The 19,151-nt window shown below is 42.5% G+C and overlaps 2 protein-coding genes across 2 annotated transcripts in view; both read right to left on the reverse strand.

Annotated features, from left to right (window-relative positions):
* The window catches only part of GGH (gamma-glutamyl hydrolase), a 27,906-nt gene extending 26,568 nt beyond the window's left edge, over window positions 1-1,338 (reverse strand). Inside the window, exon 1 of the mRNA XM_019543329.1 lies at window positions 1,330-1,338. Coding sequence (XP_019398874.1) covers window positions 1,330-1,338 — 9 coding nt within the window. The remainder of the gene's footprint in view (window positions 1-1,329) is intronic.
* Window positions 1,339-2,038: 700 nt separating this feature from the next.
* Window positions 2,039-19,151, reverse strand: part of TTPA (alpha tocopherol transfer protein) — a 32,866-nt gene continuing 15,753 nt past the window's right edge. Inside the window, exons 2-5 of the mRNA XM_019548560.1 lie at window positions 9,182-9,335; window positions 7,185-7,378; window positions 4,940-5,050; window positions 2,039-3,228 (exon numbers count right to left, since the gene is read on the reverse strand). Coding sequence (XP_019404105.1) covers window positions 3,052-3,228; window positions 4,940-5,050; window positions 7,185-7,378; window positions 9,182-9,335 — 636 coding nt within the window. The 3' untranslated portion in view covers window positions 2,039-3,051. The remainder of the gene's footprint in view (window positions 3,229-4,939; window positions 5,051-7,184; window positions 7,379-9,181; window positions 9,336-19,151) is intronic.

Consider the following 19,151-nt stretch of genomic DNA (forward strand, 5'->3'; position numbering starts at 1 on the left):
GTCTGTAGACCAACATGGCTACAAACAGCAACCCTAAATCATTTTTTATATCTTTAGATCTTAAAGAAATCCCAGGTCTTCTCTATACATGAGTCTAATTTGGCACTTTATACAAGCATAAATGACTTAAAAATGACTTTGTTGGGGCTGTTTACAGAGGTAAGTGCTGTGGAGTCAGCCTCTGCATGCAACATAAAAGCAAGTTTACTTTTTTGCCACTACTGCAAGTGCTTTATGTCTCTACTAGCTGAAGCATTGTAGAGACTGTTCAAACCAAGGAATAACTTGTCTAGGAAATGACTGCTCAGAAAGTAAAGAGGAAAAGTGGGAATTTCCCTGGAGGGAAGCCCTCGGGTTACATTAGAATATTTTCCTGTGAAGGATTAGGGCAGGCTGCGTGTGTACTGCTGATGGCAGAGAACAAGGGTCTGTGTATGGATCAGGTGTATAAATGCTGAGTATAGGTGGCCTCTGACTGTGAAAGTAGGACTGGCAAATGTGCTTATATGGATTTTGAGAACCACATACAAAAATTTAAATTGCCCTTGCCAGAGCAGACTGCCTTATCTCAAAAAGTAGCTCAAGGCTAAGTAACCTGCATGATATGCCAGAAGATGAGGTATAGACAGAAGGGGCTTTGAATGGGCTGCCAGGGCATCAGGTATGAAATAGTTACTAAGCAGTGAAAAAAAATCAAACCTCTTCTTGATGAGTTCAGCTGGGTTGCCGATGGTAGCTCTATGCATATGTTACCATTTGTAGGGACAGTAGAACAGACCCCCCAAAACCCCCAAATTAGTTTTTTCAATTAAAGAATAAAGTTTTCCATTTTCATTGAGTTTGGACTTGGATTAACAATGTACTTTTATGATTAATAGGTCAAATATTAGAGAAGCTACTTGGAAAATGAATACTTCTATAATTGGAAGATGTCATACTATCTGGGCATTTGAAGAAAAAAAAGCCAGCACACATCTCTTAGAAATGGTTTATTCTGTTTATTTTCTGAATATAGAGAGATTAAAATATGTACAAAATTATAAAACATTGTGCATTACAGTGCATTTATAGTCAGTAGCAAAATTATATTTGCGTTGGCATTTGGTAGCAAGTTATTGTTAAAAAAGGCACTCCTGTTGCAATTTTAGTGGGAATAATATATGTGCAGACTGTTTTTTACTTTGCAATTCAAGTTTCTTCATATCCATTCATCTTAATAATAGCCTTTCCACCCATCTTACAAAATTCTGTAGTGACATCTGAGTAATTTGAGCTATATAATGGGTGAAAACATTAAAAAACATATTTGAATCCCAAGAATATACTTACAGCTAACATTACGTTGACTGTGTTAAACATTCAGAGTACCATTTTACTCATAAGCATTCAGTTTAAAAAAAAGAACACATTATTTCATTGGTCTGGTGCAAAAAAAATGTAATGCCGCTCCACAAAATATGAAGCCAAATTTTGCCTTTATATAATATGCGAGGCCATGTGAAACAATTAGGGCTGTGAGTTTATAATTAACAACGAAGTTTACTTCTGCTAGGTAAAGCAAAAGCCATACAAAATGTTATCTTCACTGGAAAACTAAATTTTCAGTTAATTGGAAATGTCTTTCTGTGATTTCTTTCCAGAGCATTAATACTGAAGAAATATAATAGCTATGGCCAGTAGCTCTTATTTCTACCCCATGAGGGAAAATCTACTGTGTTCCCTTTAACAGCCTGATTCTGTGAATTGCTAAGTACCCTTTATTTACACAGGCAGACAAGGATCTTTGAGTAGACCTAATATCTTTTATTAGACCAACTGAGCAGTTGGAAAAAAGTTCTTGGCAAGCTTTTGGGCGCACACACCGTTCTTCAGGCATGGGGAGTCTCTGCTGGTCTGAGACTCCAAGAAATGAGAGAAGCTGAAAGTGTGGCAGGATGTCAGTGAGAATGTAAATAGGTAGAAATTAGAAAGACAAAAGGTAAAACAGAGAGGTAAAGCAGAGAGAGGAGGGGGAAGAGAGCAGGAGAGAAAAAGGGCTAAAGGGAGGCATTACAGTGATAGAATACAAGGTAGAAAAGAGGCTGTCAGTGAAAAGGAAAACAGCAGGAGATCAGGAAAACTGGAATGATAGGAAGATAAAGGTATTTACTATTTCATAGGGAACTGATCTGTAAATTCCCCAAGAGATGATCTGTTAGAGGGAGAATCAGTCATCACTTTTCAAATTTATATTTATTTATACCTCCTGCTTTCTGATTTACATTGTCTTTTCACAGCAGTTAAGTTGCATTTCCCCATTCTCCCTCCACAGTGTTAGATTATCATCTCAAGTATTCCCACAGATAGGAGCTGCTCATTGCAGCGGATGGCACAGCAGTGTTCCACCACTGCAGACTAAACACCATCCAAATTGTGCAGGCCCAGCTGGGCAAACTGAATGAAAATCAGTTTCCCTGAGAATCAGTCCAAAAACCATCCCCTCTCTGCCCCCTTCAGATAGACAGAGCCCCGAGGGGAAAAAAATCACTGCTTTGTATAATCCTGCATCCAAGCCAAACTCTTTTGCTCTAATCAGGATGGCTCTGCAGTTCTTGAAATCATTTGGCTCTTTATCTTTGCCCCTCATCAACTTGATGAGTCTTAATGCAAGAGCTAAGCATATGGTCTATATTGAACCATCACAAATTAGTGCTCCATGAGGACATATCTAGAAGAATATTGATCTCCGCAATATCCTACATGTAGCATTATACAGCCTCTAGGCATATAATTTAATCTGTTACAAAGAGTAGTGCATATTATCCCACTAAATGTGAAACTCATGAAACTTTTAGTTCAGAGATGTAAATACTTGATCTCTTCATGCTAACATAAGAAGGCAGTCACTGGGGCATTACAGCTCCCAATGTCTTGTTTACAATCATTTCAAATTTGCATGAAAGACATCTGATCACATTTCTTTCTGATTGCAGTTGAATGCAAGGAACTAACTGCTGCTCTCTATTTTAACGACCAACCGAAAAACTGAGATGTTATTTTTGTATGTTTGGTTCACTGGGAAACAAGAGAAATACTCTGAAGATACTCTGCGGATTCCATTATAAAGTCAGTCCACTCCTGAGCGAGGTCTTCAATGGAGACTTCCTCCCCTCCATATTCCTGTGGGAGAATGCTGGCTGGAAAGTGATGAGTCAGGCTCTGTGTGTAATTGTTTCCATGCATGTGTACCTGAAACCAGAAAGGTGGTTTGAAAATGGCTTTCTAGGCTTATCAGATACACATTTACTTCTGCTTGAATCCCATAGTATTGTGTGAAGATATTAAGCAAGCCGAGAACCACAGGTGTGAGAAGTGAAACAAGCTAGTTTTCACAAAATGCTTTCAGTGTGTTATTGTCAGTAGCTATGCAACAAAATATTCAACAGAAGTTCTCACTGTGCGAATATGCTGTGGCTGTTTCAGACTACCTCCTCTTTGAAATGCAATCCTGAGAGATGCTGAAATTTCAGGGAACTGTGCTTTACAAAGCTGCAAGCATAGCAACCAAATCTTGCTCTATGTGCTGTTTCTGCACTAATGTAATTATTTTCATTAGAGAAAGCCTTGTATACCCACATAATTAAAGTGTATGAAGACCAACCTTAAAGGTCTGATCATGCACAAAAGTCTGATCATTTTGGATAGGCATCTGGCTGGGATCATCTGACCCCAGCACTGTTTCCTGCGTAGGCAGGGGGTTGAGCTCGATGAAGTGTTGAGGTCCCTTCCGACCCCAGCATCTATGAATCTATGACTATGCAAACCAGTGTGAAAGGTGGTTGGCCTAACAGGATCAGATAGAAAGTATCACATTTTTAAAGATATTTAAGTGCCAAAAAAGGCAGATAGGCATTTAGTGGAATTTTCAGAAGTGCCTGGGTACTTGATTCCAACAGAAATCAGATCCTTTGCTTTCAAGTAAATTCAGATGTTTTAACCTGTCGTTACAGTAAAAAAAGCTTTCTTTTTGGTGATTTTTCCAACGCTGGCTTACAGTATGTTGATGCCTCGCTCACTGCTTCCGTTGCTTAAATGGCCAGCATCTGATTGTTAACATTTAACAAGAATTTTCTGCAGATCAAAATGGCACAATGACTTCCAGGAATAAAAGCATAATGAAGTGAACAGGTGGTTAACTGTCTTTTTGTCAACACTCCATGATTGGGAGCAGAGAGGGAGGGAGATAGCACCATCTGCTCCTCTTGAAGCCAGTCCTGCTGGCCTCTTCCCCAGACCACATGAGCCTGGGCTCACTTTAAGTGGTCTTATTGATCCCAAACTTCTGTTCCACTTCATCAACTGTGGGCCTGCCTATGTTGGTCTTTCATCTGGGATACAGGTTGTAGCTGGGTTGGTTTAAGGACACAGAAAGACAAGGTTCTTTGGGTAAATCTGCAATCTTTTATTAGACCAACTCAAATAGTTGGAAAAATTTTTTGCAAGCTTTTGGGTATAAATACCCTTGGTCAGGCTGAGGAAGCATCTGCAGTTGATACGTGCTCTTCCTGGATGGAATGAATAGCTAAGAAGCCAGAGGCTGGTATGTGCTATGCAGTGGTGTCTTCCACTATGTTTGAAGTGCATGGAGCATAATGCTAGGGCTCAATGAATAATATTCAGTAGAATTTAAAAGAAAGGATCAGAGAGCAGGGCTCTAGTCCTCCCTCTGCTGAAGACTTGCTGTGTTCCTTATTATGAAAACTGTGATGATACCAATCTCTTGCCACTCTCAGATCATTAATATTTATACAGAATTTTTCTTCTACAAAAATCTCTGTCAGAATGAAAGTATAAACCTGACAAGCCATTCAGTGCTCAAGCACTAGTGACCCAGGTCCTCATGAAAGTTTGATGGCTGTAATTTTTTTGTGGAAGAAAAGAAATATTTATGATTACTCACCCGTTCCTTTATTTTTTCAGTGAGGAAAGGTTTAATTAGACTGAAGACGGGGTGGAAAAATAAAGGCTCATTAATCAAGTGGATGCCACGAACCTTTAGTGGAAAGGAATCCTGTCAAAATAACAACAGAAAAAAGAGCAATTATTAGTTAAATGGTTTCCTTATGGCCAAGTGCAGCCTAGTGCATAGGTCAGAGCACCTCCTCCCCCTACCTTTGTTAACTCTTGCTTGGAGTACAGATTTCCCTCACTTTATGCTGTACATGTGTTCTTGGAAAACAGCATATAACTCGGGTTCACGCAAAGGGAACCCACTTTACAATGTAACAAATAGAAATATGTTCCAAAACCTAGACTATGCTGACCTCAGACCCATTTCTAACACTTTTACAGAACAATTTTGGTACTCACCAACAGCACAGTTGAAGATAAGCTAGAGGGACACTTAAAGGCCATAATAGGGATGGTGACTATGGAAACATGTTACAGACTATGAGTGACGCGCACAGATCCACACAGGAAATGATATTTTGGTGCATGTCACTCCTACAATGCACCGCACAAAGCAGCTGACTGTGGACTTCCACCACACCCATCTCATAAGAGTGAATTTACCTCGCATATAACAAATTTTTGGTGTAAAAAGGTCATCGCATGAGAGTGACTTCACACATACAGAGCTTGCATAAAGCGAGGGAAACCTGTATTTACCATTTACATTTTGTTGCTATTAAACTTCAGAAAAAAGAAGTCTAAACTAATTCCTCTAATTGCATTGGGAGGAAATCACTGCAGTAAGAGGGAACATGATTTGCTTTATCATTAGATCTGGCCTTTTCACAAGCCTCCACTTCTGTGCAATGCAGAATGTATGACAAAGGTATCCAAAAGCCAGGCAGCCAGCAGCTTTCCTTGGCAACTCACATGACAAATTCTGAAAGAAGGTCCTCTGTTAGGGCTGAGGGGAAGATTTGCCAAAAATGAACTATTTATTTTCAAAATAGTGAGTCAAAAGAGTTTAAAGTAGCTTTTTAGAGCATCAGGAAAGAATCTTTTCTTTAAAAAATAAATCAAAATGGATGTAGAGAAACACTCAGAATCAAATATAGATCACTGAAATTTAGTTACAAAAATTGTTTTTATGACACAATTTTGGAAAAATCCTGGTCTTAAGGGGAGTCTTGCCTGAGTCATGAGGTGAATTTTTTTTTACCCTTGTGAGAACTGAAAAATTTAGCTGCCATATAACCTCCATAATAAAAATGTTAACTGTATTAAAAATGAATTGGAGTGCCACAGCTGAAAGGAAATATGGCCACTATTCAAAGATACTTTATCTGGATCAGAGCAGGGGTGTTGCATCCACAGAGCAGCCCTGCACTCCAGATCTAGTGCATGTCGTGGAGCAGCTGGAGTGAGCAGCGTGTGCAGCCCAGTCCTGCTCCGGCTGCTCCAGGGCTGTGCTGCATGGCCATGAAGATGCCACCTTGGGACTGTAGTAACCTGGAGCCGCAGAGTGATCACTGAGCACAGCATGGCCCTGGAGTGGCGGGCAGTCACTACGGTGCTGTGCTGCACATGGTGGCCGCTCATCCAGGGCCTGGAGTGCAAGCTGAAGCAGGTCCATAGGCCATCCAGCCTGTCCTGCATGCTGCCTGTGGGTCACTGGCACAGGAAGTACCAACGGCTGGATGATACAGCTCAATGGGCTCTATCTTTAAGACACCTTTGGAACTGAGGAAGAGCAGCCTGCTTTCAAACCCTGCTTCACTGCTACAGCTCTGGTGACTACAAGTTTCTTCCCTCTTACCAAAGTCAACTTAGAATAGCAGTCACAAATGTTTTCCTCATCAATGTTACACTAACTTTTCTTCTCTTACGATTTTGAACTGACCTGCTCTTATCTAGATTAAAAATCAAGCTTGCTAAATGCAACTGTTTGCAGGAACTTTTTAACAATGGGATAAAAATCACACCTCATAGTACCCTTCAAAGGATCTGGTGGCATTCAAGGTGCCCCATCACCCTTGTTAAGAGTCACTGCCTAAAGAGGGTATGGTGATAAAAAGGACCCGAACTTCCAAGCAAGACCAGAAGAAATGTCTTTATGAAAAATACTAGCCTGAAGAGCACAGTTGTTTTGTTCCTTCAAGCTGCATGATCTCTGCAAGGTTTTAATCACAAGGAATTTTTGCCATAGTTTAGCCCTTTGGCAATAAAGCAAGTAGAAAGAAGTATAAGCCTACTGTGACCACAGCAGCAATCCTCCTGGCCACTGTCGGACAGATTTGAAATGCATGAGCAAATCGCCACCCTTGAAGATCAAAAATTGCCTTGACTCCATTCCGCTGTGTCTCTGTCTCCTTTACGATGAGCTCTGATGTGATAAGACTTACACGAAACACATCATATGCTGTAAACATCTTGGGATCCCATTGTCCTAAATAGCAAATAGGTTGCATTGCATTACCAAATGGACATTGTGTCAAGACACAGTTCCACTTGCAACAGCTTTTAATTAGTTCCTCAAGTACAAAAAATAAAAGTAAACTACATACAGAGTGTATGTGCCATTTTCTTTCCCTTTGAGACTTCTCAGATCCTGCAATGGATCATTTTGTCTGTTCAGAAGTCATGATACCTCTGGTCTGGCTCACCTTTCATCTTCTGCTCTGCCTGGTCACTCAGGCTCTCAGCAGTCAATTTTTCCTAAAAAGAGAAAGCCTGTTTCGAAGTTTAACAAAATGTTTGCTTCGAGAATTATCTAGTTTGTCAATGAAAGTAAAAATCTTATTGGGAAGAACCTCACCAAACTCCTCACTACAGCATCTAGAAATAAAATGACTACAGTTACCCTTGACAAATTAACATGTTAAAACTACAACTTGCCTTGTCTATACTAAGATTTGAACAAGTTGGCCAACACATTAAAAGTACACCTTTCTTAGTGAAGATAAGTCTTGCATTACTGGTCTCTCTTTAGCACTTAGTGTGTCTCTAATCCTTGACTAGGGTTTCTAAGATCTCCTGTAAGAGAAGTAAACAACAATAACAGTAATGGTGGGGTGATAGTAAATACAGTGGTTAAAAAGACAGACAGCAATTTAACACTGATTCACACACAAGTTTAACAGGAAGTGAACAACATTTTATCCAATTGTTTTGAATGTGATACCTTTAAGTGGCTGAAGAACAAACATTTAAAAATGTTTGTGGCACTTAAGTCCTTCCAGAATCTGTCAAATGAGTTTTTCAATTTAGGGATATAGGTTGTAGCCGTGTTGGTCTAGGGACATAGACAGACAAGGTTCTTTGGGTAAATCCAATATCTTTTATGAAACCAACCCAAATAGCTGGAAAAATTCTTCTTTGCAAGCTTTTGGGTACAAGTACCCTTTGTCGGGTTGGAGAAGTGCCTGCAGTTGGTCTGTGCTCTTTCTGGATGGAATAATAAAGAAGCCAGAGGCTGGTATGCATGTGAGAAAGCCAATCAGTGAAAATGAAAATTGAGGTAGTCAATAGGTGAGAAGCAGGTAGGTGGGGGAGAAATTTGAGACTCTATATTTTTAGTTTCTGCTTTGTTATGTCATTGACATCATTATCTTTTTAGCATCTTTAGCAGCTTTTCTGGCAGTTCAGAAAATACAATTTGAGACTCCCATCCAAAAGATCAAGGGCCCTCAGAGCGTTCCTGATACTGCATACCGAGACAATTTGGATGTTTCCAAATAGTTCTGAAAATCCCTTGGATGTCTGCTTGCCATTGGAACCCTCACTAGATACCTAAGTAGCTATGCACACCCACACAATATTATGGAAATACTGGATTTCCCATTTAACCTTACCCCTTTTCTAACCTTTGTTACTGAAGTTGGCCTTGAGTCCGATTGGAAATTGTTTTCATTTAGCCATTGAGCATAAAGACCAGTCTATACACAAAATTATACCCCTTTACCTATACAGTGGTATGGTTAAAACAGTACAGACCCTACTTGTCCCAGCCTGACTTCAATATGGACACAGTTATATTGGTATGAAAGTGTTTATTGCAGTACTCCCTATAAGGCAGGGAAAATAACTAATACAGTATATACAGTACTGGATTATATAGTGATATAACTAGCAGCTGTACAAGTAAAGCGATGACAATAGAAAAATTTCAACCCTAATAAAAATGTTTATACTGGTACTAACACCAAAGTGTAAGGAAAGTCCTATGCTGTAATAAATGGTTGTTACCTACCAATCCTATAAATCAGAACTCTGCTGCCATGTGGGTCTCTCGATCGCAGAACTCCATGGTAACCAGCACGCAGGAGATTAAGAATAGAAGATGGCTGTAAATCTGCAGTTATTTCTGGGCATTCAGCTCTCCACTTGTGATAGTTCTTCAATAACTGTAGGAAAAAGAAATGCTCTGACCAATGAACATCAGGTAACTGGGAAGCAAAGTATAAGGATACAGAAAACGTGTCTTGGACCAGTGAGTCACAGCTATATGATTAAAACTTCTATCATTTCAATGCTTATATTATATTTACTTTAAATAAAAAAATCTTAAGCAGAGAGAAACTACCAAACTGGGTCACACCAGCGGGCTGGAATTCTGTCTTTTAACAGTAGACTGGAATCACTATTTCAGGGGAAGATGTTACAAACTCTACTGTAGACTGTTATGGAATGATCCATATGGAAAGTTTCTACTTTACTTCCCATCAGAGGTTACCTTATGCTCTAAAAAAACAGGCACGTGTGGCATTAGATACTTTAAAAATATTATTTTAACAGTGGATATTTTTATCATCCATATCAGTGTCCAGACCTTTGTAATCCTGATCAGTTTGGGTTTCAGTGATACTTTGTGGCAATGATCTTTCTGGTTTGCTAATATATAGAGTTACTGTCTTCTTAAAGTTTAGATTTGCTGCCTTTCTGTCTCCTTGACTGTGCCCCTCTATACTATTCTTTATTTTGTTTACTTTCACCATGCCTCATTTAAGCAGTAATATAACAAGGTTGGGGTGAGAGGATTACTAGCCCTGGTAGCCAACTTAGACAGGGTGCCAGGTTGACCCCCTCCCTCTTCGGAGTCTTTCCTGTGGCAGGCACAGATCTGAGCAGGTGCAGCGAGAAGAGGCAGCACCATGCTCAATAAAATGATGCTTTGCCATGGGAACTGCAAACTTGCCCCCAGGGCTAGGGGGCAAATATGACACCAGGAAGAGCTCCTGAGAGCCAGCCCTGCTGCGTGCGTCTCAGTGGCTCATTTTGCCAGGAGACAAGCAATAGCAATAGCGACTGCTGCTCAAGTGAAAAGAGCCCTGCAGGTAACGCACCCTTCCCTCACTGTTCAGTAGTAAGCACATTCCTTCCCTGCATCCATTCAGTGCTCAGAGCAGGGTAAAAACTTCCTACACCTTTGCATAGATGTCTTGTTTCTAAAGTGTACAGCTCCAATCCCTTCACTCTCCACATAAAAGGTCTTCCATGATTCTAAGAATACTTTTGTTCTTGTTTTTATCTATTTCAGATCTTCCCCTACAAACTTTTTCAAAGTGTGACCAGAATATAGCATAGTATCCAGTGCGTACTTCTGATTTCTCTTGTACAATGGTATTTTTAGCACGATTAAACATTTTCCAGCCTATTTCTTATATATCTGTCTGGCTTTCTCTTTTTTCCCCTCTTAATTGCCATTATATCTTTGTAGTTCACTCATCTAGGTACTTTCTGCAATAAATTATGCAGAGGGCAGAGTAGAGTGGTACCTAAAGCCCCCTCTACATGTTATACTATTATGCTATTTCCTCATTAATTGTGCAATAAATTTAGACTGATGCCAGGGGTGCCCAGGATTGGGTTTCCCTACCCCAGCAATGAGACACAATGGGATCTAATGTGCTATCTTACAATCATGCCTCTTGCCACATGTGTCTGGCATGGCAGGCAGCACGATTATGTGGATCACGCGTTAGATCTGAGCATGCCTTTTTCTTCATGTGCAGAGGAGGCCTTAGAGACAGACTTGTCCAGATGGGCATGAGCTTTTGTAGGCAACAATCTACTTCATAAGATGGTATCTTTGAACATAAGTACTGCCATTTACTGGATCAGACCATAGGTCCATCTTGCCCAGTACCTTGTGTTACACAGTGGAAGAGTGGATGCTGGAAGGGAGAGTGAACAGGGTGTGACCACATCTTTTTCCACTATTCCTCCCTCACTGGCAGCCTCCAACATTTAAGGTCTAAGAAGTTCTGATTCAGAGGCTGCACCCTTAATTCACATGCTCAATAGCTACTGATGCACCTTTCCTCCAATAATTTTTTTCCAATTCCTTTTTGAATCTGGATAAACTGTCAGCTTCCACAGTATTTGGTGGCAATGAGTTTCACACTTGAATTACATGCTGTGTGAAAAAACTTCCTTTTGTTAGTTTTAAACTTACTACCTACCAGTTTTATTTTATGATCCCTGGTTCTTGTATTGTATGTGAGAGTGAATAATAAATACTTATTGACTTTCTCTTCTCTATTTAGTATTTTGTAAACCCTTATCATGGTCCCTCTCAAGTGTCTCTTTTCTAAACTGAATAGGGCTAACCTCTTTAGTCTTGCCTCATATGGAAGCCCCTCCATACCGCTAATCATCCTTATTGCCCTTCTCTGGACCTTCCCTAGTTCTTCTATATCCTTTTTGAGGTGTGGAGGCCAGAGTTTGGAACAATATTCAAGGTGTGGATGCACCATGGATTTATAAAGAGGCATGATGATTTTTTCCGTTTTCATTACAATTCCCTTCTTAATAATCCCTAACATTTTGTTTGCCTTTTTGATGGCTGCTGAGTGAGCACTGAGCTGATGTTTTTAGCATACTGTCCACAATGCTTCCCAGAGCTCTTTCCTGTGTGGTACCAACTAATGTAGAGGATTTCATAGTGTAGGTATAGTTTAGGTTATTTTTGCCCATGTGCATCACTTTACATTTATCTACACTGAATTTCATCTGCCATTTAGTTGCCCATTCACTCAAAAGTGCCAGATCCTTCTGTAGTACCTTGCAGTCTACTGCCTTGGTCTTTACCACTTTGAATAATTTTGTGTCATCGACACTAATTTGGTGAATTAGCTATTCATTCCCTTTTCCCAGATCATTAATAAATATGTTAAAGAGCACTTGTCCCAACACAGATCCCTGGGAGACCCTACTGTTTACCTCTTTCCAATCTGAAAACTGACTATTTATACTTTCACCTTGTTTTATATCTTTAAGCAAATTTCTAATCCATGAGAGACCTTTCCTATAATTCTGACTACCTAACTCCTTTAAGTGCCTCTACTGGAGGACCTTGTCAAAGACTTTTTGGAAGTCCAGATATATTATGTCAACCAGATCACCTTGGTCCACCACCAAAGAACTCAAGTAGGCACCCTCAAAGGCCCCAAAGAACCCCCAAAGAATTCAAGAGGCATGAATCTCTCAGATGCTACCGTGCCCTGCCTTCTTTCTGACTTTAGACTAATATACCTGGTTTTTAATGCGGTGTAGTCATTGTTTAGTGCTTGATCAGGGAACCATAATATGCCAGTAGCTTCTGCTCAAGAGCAGTAGAAACAGACTTTCACCTTAAATACCCTATTATTTATCTTGACATTTGTTTCAGGTTCACCCATAGGCTTCTTGAACACGGAAGGGACACACACATTTTATAAGAATTCTTCCCCCAGATGCATCAAGCTGTCTTACTGCACAATTCTCTCATACACTCTCATGAGAAACTTATTAAATCCACTACCATCGTAACAGCTGCGAACAATCAGAATATCCACAGCACATTTCAAAGACAAAGGTTTTCTCCCAGTCACATCATTAAGTAATGATGTAATGGATGCCCCTCCTTTTTTTATTTGCTGATAAGCAGGGATCCTAGCTTTCTGTGGGGAAAAAAGTGAAGAAATCTATTCAAAAAACACAAAAATCTGCATTTTTCTATAACCTACCGAAACCACAGTGGCATCCCACAGTGAGTGGTACCATTTCTACTCCCTTTTATTTTTTGCTGCAGTTTTTGTTTCGCAGCCAACCAGCAGTGCCTCCTTCTTCCACCTCTTCCCCTCTACTCCTCCCCCATTGCCGATTGGCTTTTGGCAGATGGTAGGAAAATGCAGATTCTGTGTTTTTCCGTGTTTTTCTGTGGCAAACAGAAAACTAGGATCCCTGCTGATAAGATACCGGCTTTTAGAAAGCAGAAGTAGTAGAAGTCTCCCTTTAAAGAAACAACAAAAATCCTGTCTGTTGTACACTGTTTTTCAGAAGGAGATAATGCAGGTTTGTATAGCATTATGCACTACCACTGCTGAAAGATAAGAAGGGCTCTGCATGCAGCTGGAATCTGCTGTGGATCTGAGTAAGAGGTCATTAAATTGTGTTACCTTTGGGTTACTTCCTGCTGGAGAACAAGAACATATTGATAATTCCATGAAGAATTATCATGGAAAATTAAGCTGAGGATGCAGTAGTTCCGATTTCTGAATGCACTGCATTTTTTTCCTATTTAAGGAATGATTATTTCAATAATATATTTACATAAATATAACATATTCATATTAAGATTAACTATTTTAATAACCAAGGCTTTAATTGCTGTTGTGAAAATAGCTCTGCGGTGTACAGCAGGTATTGGTTTTATTGAGCTGTGAATATAATCACTTTTTATTTGTTTGTACTTTAAAGAAATGAATAGGAATGACAGACAAGCTTGTGGAGTAGTTCCAGCATGCACCTAGTGCTGGAGGTGAAAGTTCTGTCGATGGTTTGGTGTATAAACTTAACTAAGTGTTGTAAACCTTTGGTTAAGATTTTCAAAAATAGAAACCTGAAGCTAGGCTCCCAGTCTGACTTTTTCAAAGGAGTCTCAGGAAGTTAGAGTTCAACAGAAGATGCAGTACCTAATTTCACAGATGAATGAAGCAAAACTAAGAAAAACAGATTAAAATCATAATGGCAACATGCATAGGGCTTTATAAAATGATTGTGTTTTTTAAATTATTTTAGTAGTGCCATTAGGCCAGCAACACTGATATGATTGCAAGCATAGTCAAAAGACATGAAGCATTTTCTGCATGGTATCAAGCTACACTGTGACTGAGGCCACCTGATCTTTTAGGTTACCTCATTTTTCAAGAAGTAACAGAGCTAGAAGTAAACAGTTACCACATCTTTTCTTTCCAATCAAGCATCATTGCAATGACTTCACAATATCTCACCTCATGCAAGGATCCCCCGTTCTGGGCTATATTTCCAGGGTTTTCATTTGCAGACTATTCAAAGAATTAAAGTGAAATCTAAGTCTTATCATGTATTACCAGTTAGTAAGTTTATTATGGATATTTATTCTGACTAATGACTTCTTCCCCACTTCCCCACTTTTAAATTTCTCTTTGTCCTAGATCAGTGTTTTTCAAACTGTGATGCAAATAGAACTTCTAGAGTATACCAAGAGGAAGGAAAGGGGAAATTTAAATGGAGGAAAACATAGAAAATGAAAAACAACTGGACATCTCTTAGGCAATGGGTGAGATTAGTGAGTGACTGACATACAGTGTTGTATGGGTGGGTTTTGTTTTTTTATCATCTATAACAGAGTTACAGGAACAGTATAAGGTATCCAGGTTGTTGCCGTATTGGTCTAGAGGAAAAAGCAATCAGGGCTTGTGGATAGATGCGTGACTGCAGTGGCCATTTTAGATCTCTGGCCACCTATATAATAAACAGAACAGTTCCCTGCTGGCAGGCCAGGCAGAAACACTGCCTGGCTGTAACATCCTGAAAGTAAGGACAGGAGCTGTAGGGGATGGTTTGGAGACTCTTGGTCCTGGGCATGACCTAAAACTGCACCCTGCTGGGAGTGGGTGGCCTGGTGGGGGTCTCAGTGGTGTGGGAGCCCCCAGGAAATACCAGGCCAGTTACCACCCTGGTGAAAGGTGGGTAAGGGCTCCTTAACCCCAGCCCTCACCTTTGGGTGGGTCATTTATAATCGGAAGCACAGCTGCAGCCACTTGAGCCCTGTGGGGGCAAGACCCCAAGGAGAGGTAGTTGGGACCCAGGCACAGCTACGACCACCTGAACCCACCAGGGAGGTAAGCCCTGCGGCCCCAGTGAGGGGGTGGCCCCAGTGACGGGCGGTTTGGAGCCCCAGTGAGGTGAAAAACCAGAGGGCTGGCAGCCCAGTATGTATAAGTATACAGAGTTGCCCTGAAAGGAGCCAAGGCAAGCTTAGATCCAGTTGGGTAATTGGCTAGCCACTATGCCAGTAAGGGTCATGGAAGAGGCCCAAAAGACAGTATGTCTGCCACCCAAGGTATGAGCTAGCTAAAGCTTATAGCCTATGGGGCCTGCTCCAAGAGGGAGCAAGACAGTACAAGTTGTCAACACATGAAAAAGACCCTGTGAGAGGGGGTGGAGTGTGTGAGGCCTTAGTGAGAGGAGGGCAGTATGAATGTGTGTGTGACTGAGGCCTGACAACAAGGCCTATGCTTGGTCCGGCTGTAAGCTGCGAGCATTGCCATCTGCAAGGCTTGGGCTGCGGTGTAGGGGAGGAACGGAGCTGCAAATAGCACTTCCTGGCATCGGGGCAAGAATGGGCAGCCTCCTGCCTTAATTAACAACTTAATTGATTAACAACAATCTCGCCAGGTGTACCAAGTGAGACAGGTGAGTGGTGTGCCCAAAAACAGGTGGGGAAACTAGCACTGTGGCTAGCTGCGGCCCACTCACTTTGCCACAAGAGGTGATTTGCAAAAAAAAATTTTTTTTTTTTGCAAACATTTTGTTGATCTAATAAAAGACATCACCTTTGTCCAGAAACCCTATCATAGAATCATAGAAGTAGGGTTGGAAGGAACCTTGTAGGTCTTCAAGTCGGACCCCCTGCCTGGGCGGGAGAAAAAACTAGGCTCAAATGAGTCCAGCCAGGTAGGCATCAATCCTCTTCTTAAAGATCCCCAGGGTAGGAGCCAGCACCACTTCCCTAGGAAGTTGGTTCCAGCTCCTAGCTGCCCTAACTGTGAAGTAGTTCTTGCAGATGTCTAATCTAAACCTATTCTCCAATAATTTGTGTCCATTGTTCCTTGTCATGCCAGGGGGCGCTAGGGGAAACAGTGTCTCCCCCAAACCCTTCTGGTCCCTCCTAGTGAGTTTATAGACAGTCACCAGGTCTCCCCTCAGCCTTCTCTTGTGAAGGCTGAACAGGTTTAGGTCCCGCACTCTTTCAATGTAGGGTCTGCCCTTTTGTCCCCGGATCATGCGGGCGGCCCTCCTCTGGACCCTTTCAATGTTGTCCACATCCCTCCTGAAATGGGGCGCAGAGAACTGGACGCAGTACTCCAGCTGTGGCCTGACCAGCGTTGCATAGAGGGGGAGGATCACCTCCCTAGCTCTACTTGAGATGCACCTGTGGATGCATGACAAGGTCCAGTCAGCCCTGCCAACCGTGACCTCACATTGTCGGCCCATGTTAATCTTGGTGTCAATAATGACTCGAAGATCCCTTTCTGTCTCCGTGCTCTCTAGAAGGGAGTTTCCCATTCTATAAGTGTGCTGCTGGTTTCTGCTGCCCAAGTGCAGCACCCTGCACTTGTCAGTATTAAAACGCATCCTGTTTATGTTAGCCCACTCCTGTAACCTATCCAGATCTTGCTGCAGTCTTTTTCCCTCTACTAGTGTGCTCACCTCACCCCACATTTTGGTATCATCAGCGAATTTAAACAGGTTGCATTTCACCCCATCGTCCAAATCTCTGATGAAGAAATTGAACAGCGCAGGCCCAAGGACCGAGCCCTGGGGGACTCCGCTGCCCACTTCCCCCCAGGCTGAATATGACCCGTCCACCATCACCCTCTGAGTACTGTCAAAGTAAATTTTTAGATACAAGTGCTGTCACTACAAGGAGTTAAGTTTGACATGCACAGACAGCCTAAGGGAGTGGAAAATTCCACAGTGCAGCCAGAGCTTGCCCCCTCCTCGACCCTTAGGACTGTCAATCACCCGTGACCTACTTTTCAGCCCTGCGCATGCTCAATTACAACACAGAACTTAACCAGACACATGCTCAGTCAGCAAGAGCATGACCTAATCTGACTAGAAAGTTCTTTTGAAAAAGTACCCTGATTGGCCAAGGGGTTGCTATAAAAGCCAGTGAGCCCCCCCCACCTCGGGTTGGTGAGTTTTTGGGCATCGTTGGTGAGAGAGTTGTGAGAGACTGTGCTCTATCTGTAAGTGGAGGCTGCTTTCAGCAGGGACTGTGAGGCAGAGAGAGGTACTGGGATTCGATCCCCCGGTTCTCTTCATAACCTCACACAGCGATTTACCCTTCGATTTCGTCTCTCCTCGTGTTGATTCTTTCGATCACCAGACTGTTTTGGCTTTGACCTCGACCTCGATTTTGATCATCCCTACAGCTTCAACTTGATTCTGGCTTCTACTTACCTGGCTCGTGACTGATGACCTTAGCTCTGTTTACTGACTACAGCTTGGCTCATCCCTACTCATCTCGATCGTATCTCCGCTGCATCACATCCCGGCTCCTGACCTCGACTTCGTCTATTGACCACCCGTTGTCCATCACTGGACTGGCGTCACGACGCGTTATAGATGTCGTTTGTCTGTTGATCCCTATATGAGCTGTTGACCAGCCCTGGGACTTAAGGAGTGGGCAGCCACCCCTATCCCTCGCGGGGTAGAATGCAAGGGCTCATTCCGGAACCCCGTGGGCCAACAGACCCCTTTGTTGTTGTTTATTCGTTCCACCTACTGTAACTGAAGAAGCATCGTTGCCTACGCCCCAAAGCATAAGTTAATACAATCCAGTTTGTTATTTGAAACCATATGAGTCTCGTGCCTCAGAGCTCCACGCCAATAATCCCGCCTGTTTTGTTCCAAGCCACCGCCCGGCCCACCGTGACCTTGGGGCCTTTGTTCAGCTCCGACAAGTACGACCCTTGAACCAATCTGCAATCCATCTGACTGTGTAGGCATAAATGCCACAGTCACCTAGTTTTTTAATGAGGATGGGGTGGGAGACAGTGTCAAAGCCCTGATTGCTTTAGGAACAGTATGAGACTTAAAAAGGGCACAGTTTGAGAAGCACCTTTTCGATCTGCTGGGAAGAGCAGTCAGCCAGGTCTGACTGCTCACATAAGGTCCTAGCCAGAATGCAGGACCTCCATCTAACCCAGGAGGTGCACAGCCCCACCAGGGGAGATGCCTTGTTAGACCTGGTGCTGGCCACGGGTGACGACCTGGTGAAGGGGCTGCGGGTGCTCGACCACCTGGGTGACAGTGACCATCGCTTGCTGGAATTCACCATTCAGCGCAAAGTGGCAAAGGCCTACAGCAAGGCAGCAGCCCTAGATTTCAGGAGGGCAGACTTCAATGAGCTAAGGAGAATAGTCGGGGAAGCACTGAGGCCCCAAAGGGGAGGGGAGCCAGGTGTCCAAGGAGAGTGGTCGCTCCTTAAGGAGACGATCCTCCAAGCACAAAAGGAGGTAATCCCAACACGGATCAAAGGGAACAGGAGGGCACACAAGCCCCCATGGCTCACCAAAAGCATCTGGGAATGTCTCCTAGCTAAAAGGGAGGCGTACACCCAATGGAAGGAAGGGGCCATCACCAGGGAGGACTATACTGCAGTTGCTCGAGGATGCAGGGGGGCAGTCAGGAAGGCCAAGGTAGAGATGGACCTGGGACCAGCTTCCCAGATCAAGGACAACAAAAAGTCCTTTTTTAAATACATAAGGGGCAAAAAGAAGGTTCTGGGTAATGTGGGGCCCCTGTAGGACACGCTAGGAAATTTGGTCGTCACACCAGATGACAAAGCCAACATATTTAATGATTTCTTTGCTTCCATTTTCCTGAGCAGGGACCGGAACAGTCACCCCCCACCCTCTGGGGACCTCAGGGGAGGCGCACCTAGGCCAAGGGTTACTAAGGAACTAGTTAGGGAACTTTTGGAGGGAGTGAATGTATTCAAATCAGATGGTCCAGAGGATCTCCACCCTAGAGTATTGAGGGAATTAGCTGAGGTCATTGCAGGACCCCTGGCATGGCTTTACGTGCTCTGGTGTGGTGCCAGAGGACTGGAAGAAGGCCAATGTGGTTCCCATCTTCAAAAAGGGGAGGAAGGAGGACCCAGGAAACTATAGGCCAGTTAGTCT

Source organism: Crocodylus porosus, unplaced genomic scaffold, assembly GCF_001723895.1.
Source record: "Crocodylus porosus isolate Cpor-Errol unplaced genomic scaffold, CroPor_comp1, whole genome shotgun sequence".
Classification (NCBI taxonomy): domain Eukaryota; kingdom Metazoa; phylum Chordata; order Crocodylia; family Crocodylidae; genus Crocodylus; species Crocodylus porosus.